We start from the raw sequence: 21,701 nt of genomic DNA, 5'->3' as shown, positions 1-21,701 counted from the left end.
CCTGCTGTGGGAGCTGATGTAGTGATTCTGCTGTTAGGGTACAGCCTTTCCTTAGAGACACACGTCACTGAGGCAGCAGGAGTGACTGCCTGCTGTAAGAAATGCGGCATCCACAACAACAGGTACAACATTGCTGATGTTTATTCTCTGCAAAGGCATTGCCTCACGGAGGCAGCTCAGCAAGCCTGGTCCTAGCACCAGCTGTTCTACAACACTGGCCTGGCTACTCTGTAACTTCCCCAGGAAATTCTGAAAGGGGAGAGGAGAGTACAGGGAAGTTCCATCAGGCTCAGCTCAGTGCCTTCTGGCTGGAGCTGAAAGCAAAGTGATGATGAAGTGGGAAAAACACCTGTGTTGTGTTGAGATCAACTGTCACTGAAAGTCCTTAGCAGCATCTTCTCAAAAAGCTGTCTTCAGACTCCACTTCTGATATGTGCTGCCAGCCAGCGTTGCTTAAACCTTGCTGCTTTTTCCTTTTTATCTTGCCCTTAAAAAAAAAAAAAAAAAGCAAGCTGTTAGTTACCATTTTTCTTAGCGCCCATGTGCTGGAGAAGCAGCAATCCCTTGGCAGCTGCAGCATTTCAGAGCAGAACAACCACCTCAAACACTGATAAACTTCCTACAGTATTTTATGTGCTCCAGGTGCATTTCACTGGCCAGGAGCAGCAGTTTGCACCAGCCTCCTTAGGAGGGTGGGGGGAATACAATGGAGCTTGCAGTGATGGAGCACAGATGGAAAGCAGGCCCTGCTAGCTAAGGACCAGATACTTTTCCCTCTTGTGTTCGTGACCCTCACAGAATGTGTGGGTGTGAAACTGTCCCTGTCCATTATGGAAATGAGGAGAAATGGGTGCTATTCCCCTCTGCTCACATCGAGGTTCTGGGATCTTGGTATCTTTTAAGTCTGAGATACATCTAAAATGCCTTCCAACAGCTCAGAGAGTGGAGGCTGAAACAACAGCTCCTTAAGTATTTATTTCACTGAGCAGCCCTGGCTCTAATACAAGAGCTGTTTCTTAGCATACCAAAAATGAAGTAAATTTTTTTTCAAATTGTGTCTCATACACCACCCCTGGGGGGGTGTGCCCGTGACACCTGCTGAGACTGCAGTGCTCTGCTGCCCTTCCCTTTCTCTCCAGGTGCTTGGAGTTAGAGGATCAGAAGCCAGGATGCTCTAGCACGGAAACCCTGCTTTTATTCAAGTCTACTTTTAGCCACATATGCAGAAAACAGTACCTACTCTGACTTTCTATACTCACCCCAAGACTTGTCCACAAACTGAACAGCAGCTTTTTTGACAGGGGCTCTCTTGTTTGCAAGGGAGAAAAATTCATTTGCTGCAATGGAGACAAGTGTTAATAACAGCCAAGTTCAAGACAGACAAGGCTCCACCCAAGAGCAGCAGTGCTTACCTGGTACCCGGTTGGTGTGTGGCCCGTAGAGCTGAGCATTTAGGAAGTCTTTGGCCAGCTGCTGGTGGAGGCCTGTGGCACTGTGGTCCTTCAAGCACACAGCCACATAGTTCCTTTTTGTCCTAGTCAAAGAAAGATGTAAACCTCTGAAGCGTGGTTACAGGATCCAGAACAGCACACACTGCTGTCAAGCTTTGCTACTCGAGCACAGCAGCAGCCAGTGATGGTTTCTGATACTCAGATGAGCTTTGTGGCAGTATTAAAAAATAAAATCTGGACCAATACTCTCAAGCTGTTGTCCTATGCCTTTGTGTGCCCTGAGTAGTTTCCTTGGGCGTCCTGAGCTCATCCTACCAGAAGCTAGGGCAATTCCTCTCTAGGGCCATCAGTGACAATGAAATAAAGAGCAGAGAGAAAAACAGATTGAAATGCAGGAATGTGGTGCTCAACCAGCCCCCAACACAATGTGTACTGCTGTGCTTATGACTGCCCAGCCATCTCATAGCAGTTACATATATGTAATATGCAAAAATTATTTCTATCTTATATATATATGTATGCACACATATATAAGTATGCTAAACCAGAAGATATTAAAGGCACTTCTAGCACATAAATATGCTTTCAGTCAGACAAAGGATGGGGGAACATGAAGTGCAGAAAAGGGTACAGCCATGCAGAACAGACCTTCCCACATCAGGCAAAATCATCTCCTCCTCCTACCTGGCACCCTTCCTCCTCTTGCCTTTCTTCTCCTGCACTTCAGCTTGGCCTTGCTCCAGCTCTACAGCCTCAGCTTCAAGTTCTTCATCTAGAGTAACTTGTAAACGAAATTTCCCAAAGGTTACAAATCAAAACCAGTCAGTGAAATGGGAACAGGACTTAAAACAAGCAGCATTTTTCAGAAGCACTGACTAGGATGAACAGCTGTAAGAGGGAGGGAAAAATATGCTGAGGGGAGCAACCCTGCTACTGCTAGCCAGCTTTCCTCAGCATCAACAAAATGGGATTCGTCACTGGACAAAAATTCAATGCAACACAACAGCTGTGGGTAACCCATAAAGGGAAATCCAACTCTGGCTTCAGTCTTGCTTCATTCCCAGCTCATTTCTTTGTTATGTCAATACAACAGATCTTTTTTTAATAAAAGCAAGAAAAAGTAGCAGTTACACATACAGCAGCATGTGAGGGCTGGATGAGAGAACTGTTTAAATAAAAGATTTTTTCTGAAGTACTTCAAAGCACAGATGAAGCAAAAACAGCAGTTGTAAACACTCTAGACTCTTGATTTTGTAATTCTGAGTTTGAAAAGAGTTACTTAATATCCTACAGATGCAATTGAACTGTAGTTTGATATATAAAGTATAGAGGCAATTTAACAACTCTACCCAGGAAGAGCCTCTATAACTTAAATGAAGATTAAATATTAATCCACCTTTAGTAAACCTTGCTTTTTCTGCTGTAACACCTGCCCATGATTTCCTTAAACACTTCAGGCTATTTAACTGAAACCACTGCACAGCAAGTGATTTCTGTAAAAGGTGTAAGAATTAGATTGAATCTAACTTTGTATTTTTCCTCAGACATTTCTTTTCCTGGGGAAAAGAATCTGTGCAGTGTGCTCATGATTAAGACTTGGAGAAAGTGTCTTCACCAGAGCTCCCCCTTGGAGCTCTGGCACAGGAATGAACTCCTGAAGTACCAGATGTGTCCCTCGTTAGCGAAGCGAGCTGTAACATACCTGGGTCATCTGCCGCAGCCTGCTCAGCCGGCCTGGGGAGCAAAGGGAAGGCAACAGGTTACTCTTCAATTCACACTCCCTTCCTTTACTAAAGCCGTGAAATCCCCATTTCCAGTACGGACTCCCAGAAGGGCTGCCCCAGGGGTGGGAGATCCGGAGAGGGGGATCCCAACAGCCACCGCTGCCTCCCCACGTCCCCTCACCGTGCGGACACATCCTGCAGTTCCTGCAGCTCCTGCAGCACGGCCTCGGGCAGCAGCCTGCGCTTCTGCGGGGGAGAGAGAGAGCGGGGAGTCAGGCGGGCACGGACACGGCCGGCACGCACACACACAGACACACAGACACACAGCCGGGGCGTAGCGCGGTACCTTCTGCTCCGCGAACAGCTCCTGGTGCCGCCGCCGCTTCTCCTTCTGCAGCTCCCGGTGCCTGCGGGAAGGCGGGAGCCACCGTCAGCATTCCATGGTGGGAGAGGGGGGATTACGGGCGGGGCAAAGGGGGTGAACGAGGGCTTGGAGGGGCTTGGAAGGGCAAAGGAGGTGGTGACGAGGGGCAAGTGGGGGGATAAGGGAGAGGGGATAGGAAAAGTGAAAGGGGGGAAGGGGTTACGGGCAGGATAAGGAAGGAGAAGAGGCCAGGGAGGCTAAGAAGGGTGGTGGGGTAAGAAGGGAGGGAAAGGACACAACAAGGGGACATAAGCAGAGATAAGGGAGGGAATAAGGGGAGGATAAGAGGGGGAAAGAGGCGTGTAAAGGGGTAAAAAGGGGTCTAAGAGGGTAAGAGGGGTGGAGGTGGGGATTAGAGAGGCAAGCGAGGGGTTAAGGCGGCGGTAAGAGGGGTGAAAGGGGAGATGGGCGGGGCCAGGCGGAGGGGGTAAGAGGAGGGAAGCGCTGGTGTGGGAGCCGCCGTTCCGGAGCAGGAGGCCCCGGCGTGTCCGCACCTCCGCGCCGCCTCTCCCACGAGCTTCCGCTCGGCCTCGGCCGCCTCCCTCGCCACGCCGAAGGGCACCTCCTCCGGGGCTTCGTCCTCCGAGGAGGAGGCCGGGCTGGGCAGCGCGGCGGGAGCCCTGCGCTTGCCCGCGGCCGCCGCCTTCGCCTCCTTCGCCTTCTGCCGGCGCGCCATGGCCGCGGCCCCTGCGCCGCCCGCCCCGGAAGCGCTCCCGCCTTCCGCCGGGGAATGCCGAGCGCCGGGACACCCGCCCAGCCCCGCCCCGCCCGCGGGATGCGCGCACACACAATACAGGACACCAGAGGTGGCTCTGCCGCCCCGCCTTTATTGCCGTGGGACGAGTCCCGCCGCCGCCTCCGGCCCGCCCGCCCCGGCACTCCGGGGGTGATCCCAGGGCTCAAGAGATGATCTCCGTCTCGTGTCGCGCCAGCGCCGGCGGCAGCGTGGTCCCGCAGGGGCCCGGGAAGTGGAACCTGGAAGGAAGCGGCAGGTTTAGGGCGCGGGCAGACACCGGCGCATCCCGCTGCTTGACCTGGCGGGGGCACGGCAGGGACGGAGGAAAGACGAGGAGGAGAGAGGAGTTTAGGCCTTGTGGGGCGTAGGGACAGACTTCAGCCTCACCCTTTAAATAACACGGTTTGTGTCTTAGATGAAAATTCCACCATGGAAGAAGAATCCTCTTTTCTTACTTTTTAACAGAAACTCAATATTTCATAAGGCGGGGGGCAAACTAGACCGTATTTGTCTAACCCAGCGTTTTGGCAGCTGGACCAGGGGCAGGAAGGAGGGGACTGAAGGCGTTCCCTGAGCAGCGTTACCTGAACCTGTCGGTGGCTGGAGTGGTTTCCATGTTGAACTCCGCGACCGGGACTCCTCTGGCCGAGACCTGCGGGGCGAACATGGCCGCAGGATACACCACGGACGAGGTCCCGACCTGCGGGCAGTGGGACAGGAGGCACAAAAGTGGTAGGACAGCACTCAAACAGACAAAACCAACCCAGCCCCGAGGTGACGGCCCTTCTCACAACTGTACATTCTCACAACTGTACGTGCACTGAAGCCTACGAGATGCCTTCAGAAATTAAACCGAATCAGTATCTGATCAGTGTCACTGCAGATGTAACTATTTAACTTAGCACAGCAATCAGGAATTGTTTCTCTGATGCAGCCCAAAAAAACCCATTTGTAACTGTACATGGAAAAAAATCCCAGAAACAAAATGACACACTTTGTCTTCAAGGAAAAATAACAACCCAACGAAACTTTCCTTCTGTTACTTTAGGTCATTCTGCAAATGGAAGACAGTCTAAGCGAGTGTTTTGGTTAGGGATCTGGAACGTACACGGCATGTAAACCACCTTGCAAAAAAGCAGCACATTATAGCTTACTTCCTTTTCAAACTGAGCATCAAAATAATTGTATTTTTTACTGTTTGAGAAATTAGAATGGCAGAACAGTTTGGATTGGAAGAGACCTTAAAGATCATCTAGTTCCAACCCCTCTGCCATGGGCAGGGACACCTTCTACTAGCTCAGGTTGCTGAGAGCCCCATCCAACCTGGCCTTGAACACTTCCAGGGATGGGGCACCCACAGCTTCTCTGGGCAACCTGTGCCAGTGCCTCACCACCCTCACAGTAAAGAATGTCTCCCTATATGTAATCTAAAGCCACTCTCTTTCAGTTAAAAGCCATCATCCCTTGTTCCTGATGAAGCCTCCTTGCAGGCCTCTTTCAGTACTGGAAGGCTGCTGTAAGGTCTCCCAAGAGCCCTCCCTTGTCCAGGCTGAGCAGCCCCACTCTCTCAGCCTCTCCACAGGGAAGGTGCTCCAGTGCCCTTATCAACTTTGTGGCTCTCCTCTGGACTTGCTCTAACAGTTCCATGTCCTTCTGCTGGGGGCACCAGAAGTGTCCACACTATTCCAGGTGGGGTCTCACCAGAGCAGAGTAGAGGGGGAGTAAAATTCAACAGCCAAACAGCATTGTCTAATCTCTAACCCCTGTGTACTTGACTTCTGAGTAGTCTGTGTACGTTTTCAAACGGAAAGGTCTTTTAATGTTTTGCACTGACACCAGAGAAGCCCTCTGGGGCTTTCAGTTCCCTCAGGGAAGCTCAGATGCATCTGCTTTGCCCAGGAGTTGCCACGTCCCTAGCGTGGCCTCCCTGGCGGTTCAGAGGACAGGTAAGGAAAGCGCCACTCACGACCAAGCAGAGGTCACAAATATCCAGCTCCTTCTCCACCGCCGTGAGCACGCCGGGATCCAGGGCTTCCCCAAACCACACCACGTGGGGCCGCAGGAGCCCATTGCAGCCGTCCTCCTCACACCTGCTCACACACCACACAGGGACACGTCAGCAGCTCGCATTCTCCCTTGGGCAGTCTTAGTGCCATCATCCTCTCTCCTCCTTCACAGCCCTCCCCACACCCTCCTCTACCACGTGCTGGACAGAAGGCAGATCATTCCATGCTACACACATGGTACTGCATGATCCCAAGGAAGGGGGTGCTGAAAAGTTGTTCAGTACAGATACTTAATTGTGTCTTCCCCTTACTCAGCTCTGGAAATGCATGAAAGTTAAAACTCAGCCTCCATCAGCTTTAACAAACTAGCTGACAGGGTTCTAAGGAGAAAATGACCCAAAAGACAGAAGCATCTTGTTAGCCTCTTTTTCCTTAGGAATCAGATGAAAAATATGGTGGCTTTTTCCATCTGCAACTAGCTAAGGCAAAGCTTCAGGCAACATAAAAAAGCATCGTGGCACATTCTGTGCCTGTGAGGGGACCCCACCGTGGTATTCCAGAAAAACAGAGGGTAACACCTGCAAAGTAACAAAACATTTACTGCTGTAGCACTCACTTTCTTGCTGCAATTGTCCTACTACTTCACTTACTACAAGCCCCAGGAATTTGGCCACATTTCATCTTGGTGCTCAGGTACACAAACATGTGACGCCTTTATCACCATGATAACTTCTACATGCTCCTTTGTCTGATGCCCCTGTAACTTTAGACTCAGTTTCCTGGGGCAGAGTTCCAGAGTTGTTCTCATCCTATTGCAGGGGTTCCATACTGCTATCTCCTATCGCAAAAGTTTCATACCTTCTTGGTGTTTCTCATGAGTAGCTCCTCAGAGTACTGACTCTTTGTTCTTCACAAAGCAGCCAACTGACCCCAGTTTTCAACCACCCCACTCTTTTACAGCACTCTTCTTCTCATTGGTTACAGCTGTGGCTTGGTAAAGTCAGGCCTGTTCCTAATCTTTGATAACTGGCCCAGCTGCAACTCCTTAGGGGTAAGACTACTTTCTACACTATCTTTATTTTCTTACATTCTGTCCCCCTGCACAGAGTTCTTTGTCTCCTATGGAATGTCCTTCCAAAACAACATGAACAGTAACATGAAGCTTTGAGATGCACAAAGCATGAAGAGGTAACAGCCCAACAAAGTGGTCCATACGTACTGAGGAAGGTCTTCAACTGGAATGGCAGCATCCTCTGTGTCAGGATCTGGAGCCCTGTAGTCACAAAATGGAAATACATGTTCACCAGTACAAAAGGTATTTTATAGATTAATAAAAACTTAACATTCTCTAAAAACCTTCATATTCTCTAAAGCACACCCTCCAATCAAAGAATCTGCAACTTCAGCCAACTTGAACACCTACTACAATCCTAAAATACCATACATGAGGCAGGCAGGAATTTGTCCAGAATTATCCTGAAGCTGAGCAACTTTAATAAGCTGGCCAAAACTGTCAAAGGCACAACAACTATTTATGTAATTATCTAAAGGTCTGGTGAAATGTAAAGGGAAAAAAGTCCTAAAAAATCTTTGAGTATATGCCTGGCCCATCCCCCTGCTCACTTCCTTTTTTAGTGGTGAAAGAAAGAATGGATTACCCCTTCCCAGCCAGTGCGGGGCAGATCGGGCTCTTGTAATTCTCAGCTACGTTTCCACAGCTGGTGCACCGAGTTTTAAATAAACTACCTGGAACACACAAAGAGAAAACATCAGGGATGAAGCAGTGGCTCTGAGGTGTGGCTGTGCAGGCAAGTGGTTGTGTTTATCCTGGACAGCTGCTCTTTACAGACCTTGAAGGCTGTGCCTTGCAGGTAACTTACAACAGGAATGCAACAGCAAAGACAGTCCCACTGTGCCACCTTGTTCTGCCTCAGGACATGAGGAATACACAGTCCCATAACATATTTTGCAGGAAAGTCATAATTTAAAATATCACTGAGGGAGATGATTTCTGTTTATTGCTTTTCCTCTTACATCAGAAACATTTTTTTGAAAAAATAAAATATGCTGGTCAACACCATTTTGTTTGATGCAAAACTCCACCCCCAAAACTTCTGTAGCATTACTAACATGCTGTCGAGATGTGTAATATAGCCAAGAGCTAAAAATTGTGTCCATTTCGTAAGGAATACAAATAACCAAAATTAAACTCTTGTCAAGACTTCATTGGGTCCACAGCTGCTAAACAGCTTGTGCACGTTTCCTGTGTCCAAAGCACAAAAGTGGTGGTGGGAAATCCCATTTACACCTTTAGTGATGCTTGAGTTAAAAAGCATCACATGACTGGAGGACCAGGATGGGTCTTTGTCCTGGGAGACTTCTACCCTGTGGCAGGGCCTGAGAAGTGAAAAAACGAGTAGGGTCACCTCCAGGGATGGAGAAGGGCTTCCACACCCTCTTCCTCTCCACACCTGTACACTTCCTCAGATCCCAAACCCCCGCTGACCCCAGGGTGCTGCACCTGCCATGTGCTCCTCTGGCACCTTGTGGGAGTAAGGAATGCCACTGACTACAGGGAAGAGAGGGGGAGGGCCACTGGCTGCAGGAAAGAAAGGTAAGGGAATCTCAATTGTTTCCAGTCCCTTTGTCCTCCTGTAGCCAAGAAGTGCACAAGTGAGAACAGGACAGAGGGAAAACACCTGGTGAGGCCAGGCTTGCCAATACACCATTTACTGGTGGCAGTCAGACACCACCCCTACCACACAGTGGAATCCTTGAGGATTGTTTTCCCCTTTCCTAAGTGAAACCAGCCAGGTGTCACAGCCACATGAATTTAAGTGGATCTGCGGAAAACTGTGCAAGCAAGAAGGGAGAACCATTTCCTGTGTACTGTCAGAATCCATTAAAAACAGAAAGATGAGATTCTGTGATCCTAAAGGTGAGGAATAAAGAGAGGCTACAAAGTACCTGAAACAACTTCCAAAGGAGCACAGGGTGTTGTTGTAAATAACTTTATGCAAATTATGTAATTTTAAAGACAAAAATCTTTCCTCTCTGTACTTATCCCATTTTCCCTTCTTCCCACTCCCCACCCCAGGTTTCCTGGCCTGTGGCAGACATGTGAGCCAGCTCCTACCGTGGATTTCTAAGAGGTGCTTGGTGCCTGCCTTCCTGTGCAGCTCATCAATGTTCTGCGTGATGACCACAACGCTCCTTCCTTGCTTGCTGAGACGCTTCTCGCACTCTGCGATGGCAATGTGGGCTGGATTGGGATGTTTGCTCAGCATCACCTCCCGCCGGTAGTGGTAGAATTCCCACACACGGGAAGGGTTTCGCGCAAAAGCCCCTGGAGTAGCCAGCTCCTGCAAAAGATGTAACAGGTCATCCTACTATGAAAGAAGAATCCCTTCCCCAGATGAAGCTTGCTGCATCTCTGCCACTTATACTGCTGCATTTCTACACCTCTGCATTTATACTGCCTGCATCACAAGGTCATCAAAAAGCAGATTATCTATAACCAAATGCAGTTGATAAGAATATTGTTCCACGGCCCTTACAGGGGGGACAAGTCAAAGCGTCAGATCAAAAGAGGAAATAACTTACAACAATCGTGTGGTACATGGGCTTACACTACACTCCAACCATCCTCTGTGCTGCCCTACCAAACTACTAGGGGCTTAGCACAAAGCAAGATGAGATATTCCAGTGCACATCCTTTTTTTGGCAACCACAACTCTTTTCCACAGCATCCATAAAACTCAGCATCAAGTAAATGTATTTCCTTTGCTATGAATTTCTTTTCTGCTTTAAGTGTAACACAAGCCAAATTACATCCATTGTCAAAACCAAAGTCTAATGTCTTGTATTTTGTGTGCAGGTAAAATTGAAGCTGCTTTTCACAGTAACTTTAATTTTGGCTTCTCGTTCTCAAAAACAAGGTGCAGCTCAGTCCAGCACCTCAGTGCACAATTCCACTGACAGAGAAACTGAATGCAAGTTTCTGATGCAGCAGGACCAAACATTTATACACACACATGCTTTATCTGAATTGATGGTCACTGAAAGCAAAAACCCTCATCTTTAGATTCAAACCAGTTTCAAAAACTCATGTCTCTGACACATTTTTAGCTTCATCAGATCTTTCAGGAGTGCTGTAATTAAAAGCCACAAAGAAAGCAGGTGATTGCAGCATTTGGGGTAGCAGGTACTGACAGCAGAACAGCTGCTGAAACACCTGCAGCACCAGCAGGATGAGACTCGTGAGGCCCCCACAGAGCTCACATTGTTGGTGCCTTCAGCTGTACTCCCAGTGTCTGCTCCCACCTCCTCTCCCACCCCTTTGGCAGGCAAGACCATTCCAGGCAAAATCCCAGTGCTGGCAAGATCATTCCAGAAGGAGAGACAGCCTGTGGGAGAATTAAAGAACCTGCCCCAAAATAAAACAAGTCCTAAAGCATTTTCAAAGGGTGTTATGAGACACCAAGATTAAAAGAAAACCAGTCTCTATTGTCAGTTCTTCCTTTGATATTTTGGTTTGTTTTAAACGCTAAAGAGTTTAAAACAGGAAAGGCCCCACATGGTAGGAAAACAGTGAGGGTGTCAAAAGATGAGCAAACAGCTGAACTGCAGGAAAACAAGGATGGCAGAAAGACCCAGAGCTGCCTGCAAGAATGTTGTATTTCCCAAGCAAATGATAAACCGAAGGACAGAAGCAGATCCCCAAGGGCACGGAGAAGAGCTGCAGAGGCTGCTGCAGGCAGAGCTCCGTCCCTGCTGCACTGCCATGGGAGACCTTCCACCCTCTTCCTCCAGCTGTTCCCGACGCTCCATGCTCACCTGTGTGACGGACACAGAGGCACAGCTGTGCAGACACGGCCACCAGCACCTACCTGGGCTTGCCACTTTCTCCAGAAGCCTCCAGCCCCTCTGAAGGTGGGCACGCCGCTCTCGGCGCTGACCCCGGCTCCGGTGATGATGGCGATGTGCTTGGCCTTGGCAAACACCTCTCGGAAATCAGCCATGTCTGTGCCAGGGCAGGGAAACAAGGAGCTGTTCAGGCACTCACACTCTGCCCTCAGAGGCCACACTTACACATCCAGACATGGCTTCCATACACACCTGCCATGACTTCAATTTCGGAACACCTACTGGCTCCTGAGCTTCTTGTATGTTGGAATTTAAAGGGCAGTTCCTGGAGATCCTCAAAATAAGTGTCTGAGCAGGCTCAGTAGGGCAACATGTGCCAAACATGATTATAATCAAAACTGGAAAGGCAGAGCCTTTAACTAAAACCCCACACTGGATGCTACACCAATAATAACTGTTGGCACCACCACCCAGGAACAGTTTGCTTCCTAATTGTTACTTAAGAGCCTGAGATGAAAAAAAATACTTCTGTTTTGTTGTTGGTTTTGTTTGGATTTTTTTTCACAAAGTATCACCTTCAAAATTAAGGTAATTTGGGAAAATGTGCTTTCTTTTGAGGCATTTTTCCTGTTTTCTAAGTTTGCAGCTGTATTTTATATTTTTAAATGTGTTATTCCCACCATTTTTCCCTGCATGGTAGTTTGGGAAAAAGATGGAAAATTTCCTTTGCCTTTTTATGTGAGCCAAGACAAGATTAAACAGGAACAGGTTAGCTACAGACAGATAAAAAAAAATCTCTTGCAGTTTACCTCAGATATGATTTTTAAAGCAAGACAGGTTAGAATGACAAAATGGCTGAGGTGGGAACAGACCTCTGGAGATTGTTTTGTTCAACCCCCTCTGCTTAAGCAGGATCAGGCAGAGCCCTGGACTGTGTCCTGTGGGGTGGCTTTTGATGTCTCCATGGATAGAGACTCCATAACCTTCCTGCACAACTCAATCATTGTCTGACCACCCTTGTTTTTATGCATTGAGAAGATGCCCTGGAGCCTTCATTGCCACAAGGGCTCATCACTGGCTTAAGGGCAATGTGGTGCCCACTGGATCCCCAGGGACTTCCTGCCCAGCTGGTCACTCCAGCCTGTCCTAGTGCCTGGGGCTATTTATTCCCAGGGGCTGGACCCTCTGGAGTATCAACCACTCCTCCCAGCTTCATATTATATGGAAGCTTGCCAAGGATACACTCTGGTCCACTGTCCATTAATGAAGGTGTTAAACAACACTGGCCTAGGTACAGGCTCCTATGGTATCCCATGAGTGAGCAGCCTCCAGCTGAACTTTGAGCTGCTCACCACAACCCTAATCCCCACAATTTACCAGTGATCTTTCAAATAAAAACCAAAATTACCCCCTCCCTGCCTCCACACATAGAAAAGCCCACCCAAAGGCAGGTAAGTTCCTGTAGGGAGGAAGAGCCACTGAGAGGTCCCAGGAGCCACAGCATAGAGCCACAGGACTGGGCAGAGAACGCTGCAGTTCTGATGCCCCAACTGCTGCTGCAAACCAAACCTCACAAGCCCTGAATGTGTAAAGCTCAGGCCAAAAGCCCTCCCAGCCAGGTCTCTGGCAGCAGCCAAACGCTGATGCTCAAGGCAGCAGAAAAAGCAAGTTTGCCTCAGCTACCCAACATCAGGGGGTTGCTATAGTACCTGTGTGCAGTTTTCAAGTTAAGGCACATTCTCAAATTGAAAAACAAAACCAGAATACCCCCAAACAGGTGCAAAGAGGTCAGCCTTAACTGCTAGCCTGAACAGGGCTCCTGAACTGCTACAAATGCTCAAGGCCCAGTTTTGTATAAAGAAATGAGGAATTAGTTTTATTACTCATTAGCATTATGAAAGGGAAATGCAATTAACCATTGCATACTTATGTGCATAGACTATAAACATTAAAAACGTGTTTATGTTGTAACCATGCTGACTGCAAGGGTTTTTGGAACTCTACAGAAAATGGACACAGAAAGGTAATTTTACTATTCTGGGGGACAAATAAAGCAACTTCACACTGTTTTAAACATTTTTAAGTAAGCCATGGATTTCACCTAGCACATAAAACCTAGCACTTCAATTCCACCTTAAAAACCTGTCCGGGGTGCTAAAGCAAACAAATACACGTCTTACTTGAACTGGGACGGGCCATTTCCAAGCAAAACTTCTGTTTCTTTGAAGACGAGGCCTTAAGTCCACAATGCACTTGGGAAACCAACCTTCTAGCGGTAGATTGAAAGAGACACATCAGGATCCCTCGGAAGTGTTTCACCTGGGGAGAAATAAATCAAACATCAGCGGCCCAGCCAGGGTGCGTATTTCTGCCACCTTCTTGTCAGGGGCTCTCCCTAAAGAACCAGGTGCGAGCGTTCCTCACGGCTTCCTCCTGCACCTGCAGAACACAGAATCACCCCAGCCCGAGACCCTGGGGCCAGGATCACCGCTTTTGTTCAGAACCGGGGGGATCAGCCCCGCTCCAGAGCGGCGCTTTCGGCCGACACTCAACTTACGCGACGCTCCCGAACTGCGCTGCTAACCCGAGGCAGCTCCCAGGACCACCGGCATTTTAAGAAGAAGGGGGAAAAGCAAGGGACGGAGCCTCGGCGGGCTGCGAGCCTACGTGCATCTGCCGGCCCGCAGAAGGGCGAAGGGGACAGCGCGGGCAGGCGGAGCCTCGGCGAGGGGGAGGCGGCGAGCGCCGGGCCCTCAGGTCGGGGCTCCGCCCGCCGGGCCCTCACGCCGGCCCGGGGCCGCGAGTTCGGGGCCCGCCCGCTGCGACTCACCCCGGGCGGCGGCGGCTGAGGCCGAGGCCGAGGCGTGAGGTGCCGCACGTCCCGCCCCGCGCTGCGCCGCTCCGCCCTCCCGCGGGGAAGGGCCGCGGGGTTAAGGCGGCATGGAGGCGTGGATGGATGCACGGGAGGCAGCCGGGAGCCGCTTCCCGGCGCTGCGCTGTCCCTGCGCCCTGTGGAGCGCGCACGTACCAGCTGGGATGAGACGCAAGTAGGTCAGGAAAGCTGGATGGCTTTCCAGCGTCATCCCTCTCTGCGGTCCACCCTCGGGCGTTCGCAGTTTACGCCTTCACGGATGAAAACTCCGCTCCGTTGGACAGCACACTTTTTTTTTTTTTTTTTCCCTTAATGAGGAACTCTGTTTTTAGCATGTTTTGCTGCATAAAGAAGGCAGCGCCTGCTCTCATCCAGCCGCCTCCTCTCCGCTCTTCCCCAACAACCGTAAATCATTACGGTCCTTTTCAGTCAAAGGTTTTGACACATATTCCCCCCTCCCTTTGGATTCTGTAAATTACCAGCTAAGCAGGTGAAGAAGCCCCCAAAACATGCACCCAAAGAGGGGAAAGGCTGAAAGACAAGTCCCACCGTGCTCTTTCAAATCCACCAGCAGCCTGTCCAGCCCCGGGGCAGCTCCTGTCTGCCTCTCCTGCAGGCACAGAGGAGTTACCTGAGCGGGTTCGCCTGAGGGCAGGGCACAGCCAGAGCTGCTCCCAGAGATGGCAGCCGAGCTTTCCCTCGCTGCCCTGTTCCATGGCACTTGTTATTGTTTAGAGCACTCCGTACTCTGCCTCCAGCTGCAAACTCGAAGGAAGCCTTTGGTGCGGGAAATGTTGTTGTTAGTCAGTGGTGCCAGCTAAACGCTTGTGCTGGTGCTTGCTGGGCTGTCACAGCTGTTCCCTGAGCACTCCGTGTCTCCGTAAAGGCAAGTGTGCTCGAAAAACAGCACATCATACACTCAGAAAACAAGGTGAAGGCCAGCGTCATCTTACTTAGCATTCTAATGACCCTGATGTCAAAATCCATTAATTCTGTGCAGATTGGGAAAACAAACAGGATGGCAGGTTTGTTGAATGAGGGACTGGCTCTGCATAATGTTATTCAGTATCATGACTGGTGTTTGGTTTTTTGAAAACTGAGATCTTGCTACAGACTGTACACTATGCTTACTAGGCAGCTGCTAGTTAAAATTAAAAAGAAAAAAAAGCAATTCACAGTTGCACTATCACCACAATTTTCTTCCACTTGGAATCCAAAGTTCAAGACAGCAAAATTCTAGTTTAACATTGCTAACAGGAAAAAACCAGTTCTGTTTATGTACTAGAGTTTTGAGGAGCGCATCAACCAAAGAGCTTTCGTCTTCCTATCACATCATTGCACCAGTTAGCTGTGCTCCTTCTAACTTTACACCAGCCCAGGGCAGGGCATGTTAATGTGCAAAGTTTGCAAAAGTACAGATCTTTTAATAGCAGCAGAACTCACAATGGCATAGGTTATGTGAAATGGGTACAGAAGGACACAAGGTTGGCTTGCTTTGGTCTCTTTGGCATATACAGATTGCCTACTCCAAGAGCACAATTATCCCAGTGTTTCTGAAGCAATCAATCGTGCATTCTGTATTCTCAGCGGTCTGAAACAATGAAGAGCCCAGCTGATGCTGGCTGATGCTAACCTGGTGTAACTACTGAATGTATGCCATAAGAAAATGGCCACACATTTTCAAAATTGTTTGTACTGGTCCTGGACAAATATGTTAATGCCAATGTGTAAGTAGATTTCCTAAAATGTTTGTAAAAAAATTAAAGTAACATCTAAACTTAACTTCAAGACACTGGGGTGTTTGGCATTGACACCTGGTAGTGTTCCACAGTCATCTGTGCCCGATAAAATAATTCTGCATAAAATCTTTTTCTACTACAGTAGTTTCCTCCAGCAGCAGTGTCATTAATGCAGTGAGAACAACTCACTGTGGACACCAGAAACATGAACTGTTCTGCAAAGATACACATTTCAAAATCAATTGACATTTAAGAATCCTGCAGTCTTAAAAGGGACAAAAGCCATGTCAAGGGCAAGTGCACTGCACTTCATAGCTCCTGCTTTCACTGCCTCCTCCACCACATTCCCCTCCCAGCTGTCAGCAGCTGAGGCCTTTATATATTTAGCAATGATCCTCTCTTGTCTGTCTTCCAGGAACTTGTCCCATCTCCCCTTGACCCACAGGATTCTGTTCTGTGGCAGGAGTTTCCTGGCTTCACTCCCTCTCCTGGGAGGAATGGGGAAAGCAGAAGGTGAGGAATGTGTATCCACAGGGGCTGCTATTCTCCTCTGAGGCTCATTGGTAAGATGGGTTCATACCATCCAGTCGTCCACTCCAACCACACCATCCTTCTGCATTTTTACCAAGTCCTTTGCATCTGAGCAGCACCAGCTAGAAACAGCTCCCTCTTTGAGCATGAAGCCTAATTGTACCAAACACAAGGAAAACATTTTTTTTTTAAATCCCAAGTAAACAGTCTGTATTCTAACACACAACAGGTCTGCACCAATTAAATACAGTATGGCAGTATATAAATTACAGTTCTTTACAGTAAATAGTAAAATACGAGAGTCCGCTTACTGTACACAACAATCAAAGAAAGAACAGCAGCTTTCAGTAAGGTCCCAGGTATCTCAATCATCCACTTGCTAAGGAACAAAGAAAAGATACAGCAGGCCATTCACTTCACTCATTTTTTTACCATGTTGCTTTACAAATATCCAGAACACTTGTACAGGCATCTACAGTATCTACATGTGGAACAACCTTCTTAGGAATTCATGAGCACCAGACATAAATCCCTCCATCATTCCCATTATTAAAATAAACTTTACAGATTAAAATTACTTTAGCAGGTTCTATTTCATCTTGATAATAAACCAGCAAGTAACAAGTGCAAAGTTTGCAGTCATGATCCATTTACTGCTTCTTTATTTCCCATTTCTCCCCACCCCACACCCAAAAAACCCCTAAAAAACCCAGAATGTTTTCCTCTCACACCCTTGCAGTAATACTGTTTCTGCAGTCAAACTGCCCAGCTGGCTTTTGCTAACATGTGAAATGCCAGACTCATAGCTTCAGGCATCGTCAGTCATTCCCATGCCAAGTCAGCACAGTGGCAGGCCTCAAGGAAGACAAAACATATGAAGCAGTTGGATATCTCAGTGTGCTTAAACATGGAAGGCTGCACGGTGCCCAGTGACTGAAAGGAACATGGCACCAAGTTACCAGTTAAAACATTTACAATAGAAAGATATAAACAGCAAATATGTCAGTCTAAAACAAGTTCTTTGGTAATTAAGAACAGCGGTTGGGGTTTTTTTTTAAAGAATACGGATTCACATCCTGGTTTTTCCTCAATAAAATATCTTTTGTTGTTTAAAATATATCTCCCAAGTTGTTGTGTAACAAATAGTCCAGTACCTCAGTTATCTACAATCAGCTTTAACTGTGTTTTAGTGTGCAGCCGTATCTGCCCACTGGCAGACAAACTATAGATACACATTCATATATATATAATATATATATTATTTATAAAAAATTAGAGCATTAAGTCAAGGACTCTAGAGAATACACATTCCATATGGACAGGTTAAAATGTACAATAGCTTCAAAAATCCGTAGAGTTTTCTACACAGTGATGCGTGTAGTAAGTGCAAAAATACTGCGGTTTAGTTAATCCAAGATTTCCTGTTTTCCTGTTTCCTAGAAAAAGCAGAAGCCGCTGCATCTCCTGAATGGCAGAGGACGTCTCCTCCTGTCTTGGGAGTGGCTGATGAGCCTTGAAGCACAGAACTCTTCCGTTTCTCTGAAGTGGAAGATGCCTGAGACCGGGAAGTGCTATTCCATTTCCTTGCGGGAGCTGGTGCTTTGCTGAGGCGCCCGGGACGAACGAACACACCGTGCCGTGGTTTGCAGTGGAAGTACTCTCTGCCTTTCACAATTCCATCGTGCTTCCCTTCAATGGAAAGAAATGCACAGGATTAAACGCTGGTGCTGCCATTAGCACATACAATTGAGACGCTGAAGTGTGAATAGCTTTGATTATCTGTCAAATAGTCAAGATTGTTCCTGCTGAGTGACAGAGCCAGATGCTCGCCATACACTAGGGAGAACAAAACTTGGAAAGGAGGGCTTAAAATGTGACCAAAAAGATGATTTTCTAAAATATTGCTTTGTTAACTAACAGTTTAAAAAGCCAAGCTTGTGTTCATATTGCAAAATAAACTGTCCTCAAAACCATTTGCGTGCAAAGCTTAAAATTTAGCTGGAGACAAACTTCTGGCATAAGTGATGTTACCTGTTAAACTACTAAAAACATATTTTTAAATTACCTGAAGCATTTCTATAGAAGTTTCTTAACACTCGCAGAGCATTGACTTTTTCCAACCCCTCTGAAGTAACAGAAAACCTGTGCTCTGGAATTCATCTTTCCCCAGTGGAAAACAATAATACATCTCTAAAAGTCACTGACACCAAACCTATCTGACAAGTGATGCACATTGTTGATACTGCTCATGAATGTGTACGCAATGATTTCAAAATAACATGTCAACTTCAGGTTTTGCTTGTTTCTCTGACCTGTAAAAACAGATGGGTACCAATGGGGAACTACCACAACATGCAAAAGCAGGGCTTTCAGACAGTTAAAAGTGGATCAGAGCATCCCTATAACCAGAAAGCTGATGATTGGGTACCAATCTTCAGGAAATGGGATAGATACCAAGCTTCAGGAAACGGGAAGTACTTCCCAGGACTGAACTGGACAGAATGATTGTACTGTGACTTTAAAAACTGATCACACTAGCTGCATAGATAACCCAGAACACATTTAGTCTTACCCAGCTGAACATTGAGTTCAACGCCAACCCAGATTCCAGCTGAAAAGTCCACCGTTCCAACATATCTCACTGTGCCCATCTTATTACTTCCAACACAGACTTGCTCGCCCACGGCCACCCAGCTGGGCAAGATGTGGGCTGGATCTGCAGAAGCACCTTCTTCACAGTCAGAACCATCCAAGTGGTCCTTTGTAATAAAATCGTCCATGGAAGTGTCGGGATAAGTCTCAGGCTCTGAAGAGTCTTTCAGCAGTCCAGAACAAAAAGGGCTTTCCCCAGCATCCACAAGCCAGCTGTCCCCTGCTGCAGAGCTCTGCTGGCCCGGGCACGGGCTCTGCCCCTTGCCAGGGCCCCGGGGTGACTCCGAGGCGCTCGCTCCGTTAGAGGACAGAAGGGAACACGACTGTGGAGCTGTTGAATGGTCAAAGTCCTTCCCATCTTCAACGCCCATGAACTCAGTAAAGGAGTGATCTTCCAGAATGTCCGTCGTGTGCTCAACCGTCACCTCGCGTGCTGAAAATTCGATGGTGTTTTTCCCATCCAAGGAACTTAGGGCTGAGAGGGATCCAGCTCTGGGTAACTGCTGAGAGTCTCTGTCAGTGGCACTGAGTGTCAGTGGTACTTGCTCTGTTAAGGCACTGTTTTCTTTCAGTGGTACCACATGTAACTTCTCTCTCGCTAACTCCTTTTCTGACTCTCGACATTCCTTGTTTAAGGAAGATCTTAAATCATGTGCAAGGGATGATCCCAAGGGATCAGTAGAGTCCAGCTCCTTGGAGTGACTGGCTAGCTGGTCCGTGCTATCACTACAGGGAACAAGCATGTCAGACAGGGTGGCATTAGAGGCACTGTGGGAAAAGTAGCCACTAGTGATGCTGCTAGTGGTGGGGCTGCGGGACACCTCTTTCTCAAGAACACGTGAGCTCATGAAGTCTGATTTAGAGGAAAACCACTCCCTGTTCTCCAGGCTGGCATTGTAAATACTAAAGTCAGCAAACTCCTCCGGTACATAAGGCCGGAAATTTTGAAAACTTTGTGGACTTATCAGTTTCTTATTAATGGCCTCCAACTCACTGTCTTCCTCCTCAGAGTCCTGCAAATGAGAAGAGGAATTAGGATTAGGAACCTGTGACAGTGAGGTTTCCAAAATAAACTAACCATCCTTGATTTTTTCCTTTCTGAGCATCGAGAAATATGTACCTTTAATAGTCTTTATTCTGAAGAATGGAAGATACCACTGAAAAGAGCTGCTGGGAACATGTCCTATCTACACTGAGCTATTCAATTTTTAGAAAATAAATTCTAAATAGTTCAGAAAATATAAACCAATTAAAGGAAAGTTACATACTTTCACACACAAACTTTTTTCCCCACGATTTAGACTAATTAAACCTACTAAAGGTATTTTATAGAGTTAATTCACTACCTAACAAGATAAACACAAATATGAATGGTAAAGGCCTTAAAGACTCCCTGCTGCAATACAGGTTATTTAAAACTGGGATTATTAAAAACTTTGCACAGTGGGATTTTCTATTAACCTGATATCAGCAAGGCTAAATAATTTTGCTTACTCCTGGCTATCACAGCTGAATCTGTTCAGGATGTTTGAATATACAAGCAAAAAGATCAAATATTACAGCAGATCTTCAAGGAAGCATTTTTATGCAGACATGTACGTGTTTGGAGGGAAATAACTGATCACTAATCATCCTAGCAGAATTTGGAGGTGCCTCTCTGATGTGTGGGGATGCACCATGGCTAGACCACAGATGTGGCTTTCAGAGAGTCCATATGAAGCTGAGAACTTCAGTCTGTAAAGATGAATCTGAATCTGGCAACATGGTAGGGCTGCTCCCCCAGGATAAAATACTGCAGGCAGGACTCTACATGGGTGCTTTTTCAAGTACTTCCTTCATTATATACATATATACCTTCATTTACACATATATATGCAGGTATAAAAATAGGTGTATGTATACACACACATATATAGTAAAAATGGTTAGTTTATAGCAAATTTCTACTACAAATAATTTTATTTTCGGAAAAATAAAAAAGGCCGATGTCCTTTAAAGAAACTGTAGCACCCATTATTTCTCAGTTCCTTTATCTGCATCACAGATTTCAAATTCTGATTAAGGCAGATCCTCTGTGATATCTGAAGTGCCTGGATGCTTTCAGACACCTGCTGTGATTCACCAATGTCAAAGGAAAAGCAGAACAGTTAACCAACAGTTAACAGAGTACCAACACACCAGTTTAAACATCCTCTTGAAAATGTTTCCTCACTTCAAAGTAGCCAAGACTTCTCAAATAACTTTGTATAACAAAGCTTCCAATGCCCAGACACGGAACAGATTTGCTCAGTTTGCCCATGTCAGAATAATCACAGAATTGTTCGGACTGGAAGGCACCTCTTGAGGTCAATTAGCCCAATCTCCCTCTGCTCAAGCTGGGTCAGCCAGAGCAGGTTGTTCAAGACAGAGTCCAATTGGGTGGGTTTTGAGATCTCTACAACCTTCCTGCACAACTCATTCCAGTGTTTGACACCCCCCTCACAGCAGACAAAGTGTTTTCTTGTTCCATCTTGTGGTCAGATGGAATCTCATGTGTTTTGATTTGCTCATGTCCTGCCACTGGACACTGCTGAGAAGAGTCTGCCTTGACCCATCAGGTGTTTTTATATATTGATAAGATGCCCCTGTGATTGATCTCCTTAAGGCTGAACAGCACCAGATATTCCAGCCTCTCCCCATTTGTCAGACAGCCTGTATCCG

At 47.3% G+C, this 21,701-nt stretch overlaps 3 protein-coding genes across 6 annotated transcripts in view; all 3 read right to left on the bottom strand.

The window, feature by feature from the left end:
* Positions 1 to 123: 123 nt before the first annotated feature.
* On the bottom strand, positions 124 to 4,327 carry NOL7 (nucleolar protein 7). Its single transcript, XM_064705205.1, has 8 exons — positions 4,094 to 4,327; positions 3,522 to 3,582; positions 3,357 to 3,421; positions 3,154 to 3,185; positions 2,136 to 2,232; positions 1,413 to 1,534; positions 1,260 to 1,337; positions 124 to 487 (listed from the first exon to the last, which is right to left on the bottom strand). Exons 1-8 carry the CDS (start codon positions 4,273 to 4,275, stop codon positions 414 to 416), a joined length of 711 nt encoding a protein of 236 aa, XP_064561275.1. The 5' UTR covers positions 4,276 to 4,327; the 3' UTR covers positions 124 to 413.
* Positions 4,328 to 4,406: 79 nt separating this feature from the next.
* SIRT5 (sirtuin 5) lies at positions 4,407 to 14,202 on the bottom strand. Of its 2 annotated transcripts, none has more exons than XM_064705203.1 (9): positions 14,038 to 14,202; positions 13,388 to 13,526; positions 11,231 to 11,364; positions 9,478 to 9,703; positions 8,000 to 8,087; positions 7,561 to 7,614; positions 6,302 to 6,425; positions 4,920 to 5,035; positions 4,407 to 4,574 (listed from the first exon to the last, which is right to left on the bottom strand). In XM_064705203.1, exons 2-9 carry the CDS (start codon positions 13,500 to 13,502, stop codon positions 4,499 to 4,501), a joined length of 933 nt encoding a protein of 310 aa, XP_064561273.1. In that variant the 5' UTR covers positions 13,503 to 13,526; positions 14,038 to 14,202; the 3' UTR covers positions 4,407 to 4,498. The 2 variants fall into 2 exon arrangements, with proteins under 2 accessions (XP_064561273.1, XP_064561272.1); XM_064705202.1 differs by lacking the exon at positions 14,038 to 14,202 and adding an exon at positions 13,765 to 14,031.
* Positions 14,203 to 16,515: 2,313 nt separating this feature from the next.
* The window catches only part of KIF13A (kinesin family member 13A), a 104,603-nt gene continuing 99,417 nt past the window's right edge, over positions 16,516 to 21,701 (bottom strand). For all 3 annotated transcript variants that reach the window (XM_064705196.1, XM_064705194.1, XM_064705195.1), the window contains 2 exons: positions 18,922 to 20,014; positions 16,516 to 18,038 (listed from right to left, as the gene is read on the bottom strand). In XM_064705196.1, coding sequence (XP_064561266.1) covers positions 17,752 to 18,038; positions 18,922 to 20,014 — 1,380 coding nt within the window. In that variant the 3' untranslated portion in view covers positions 16,516 to 17,751. The remainder of the gene's footprint in view (positions 18,039 to 18,921; positions 20,015 to 21,701) is intronic.

Source organism: Zonotrichia leucophrys, chromosome 2, assembly GCF_028769735.1.
Source record: "Zonotrichia leucophrys gambelii isolate GWCS_2022_RI chromosome 2, RI_Zleu_2.0, whole genome shotgun sequence".
Classification (NCBI taxonomy): Eukaryota; Metazoa; Chordata; class Aves; order Passeriformes; family Passerellidae; genus Zonotrichia; species Zonotrichia leucophrys.
The sequence above is the reverse complement of the archived record's forward strand: the minus strand, read 5'-3'. Positions and strand labels throughout refer to the sequence as shown.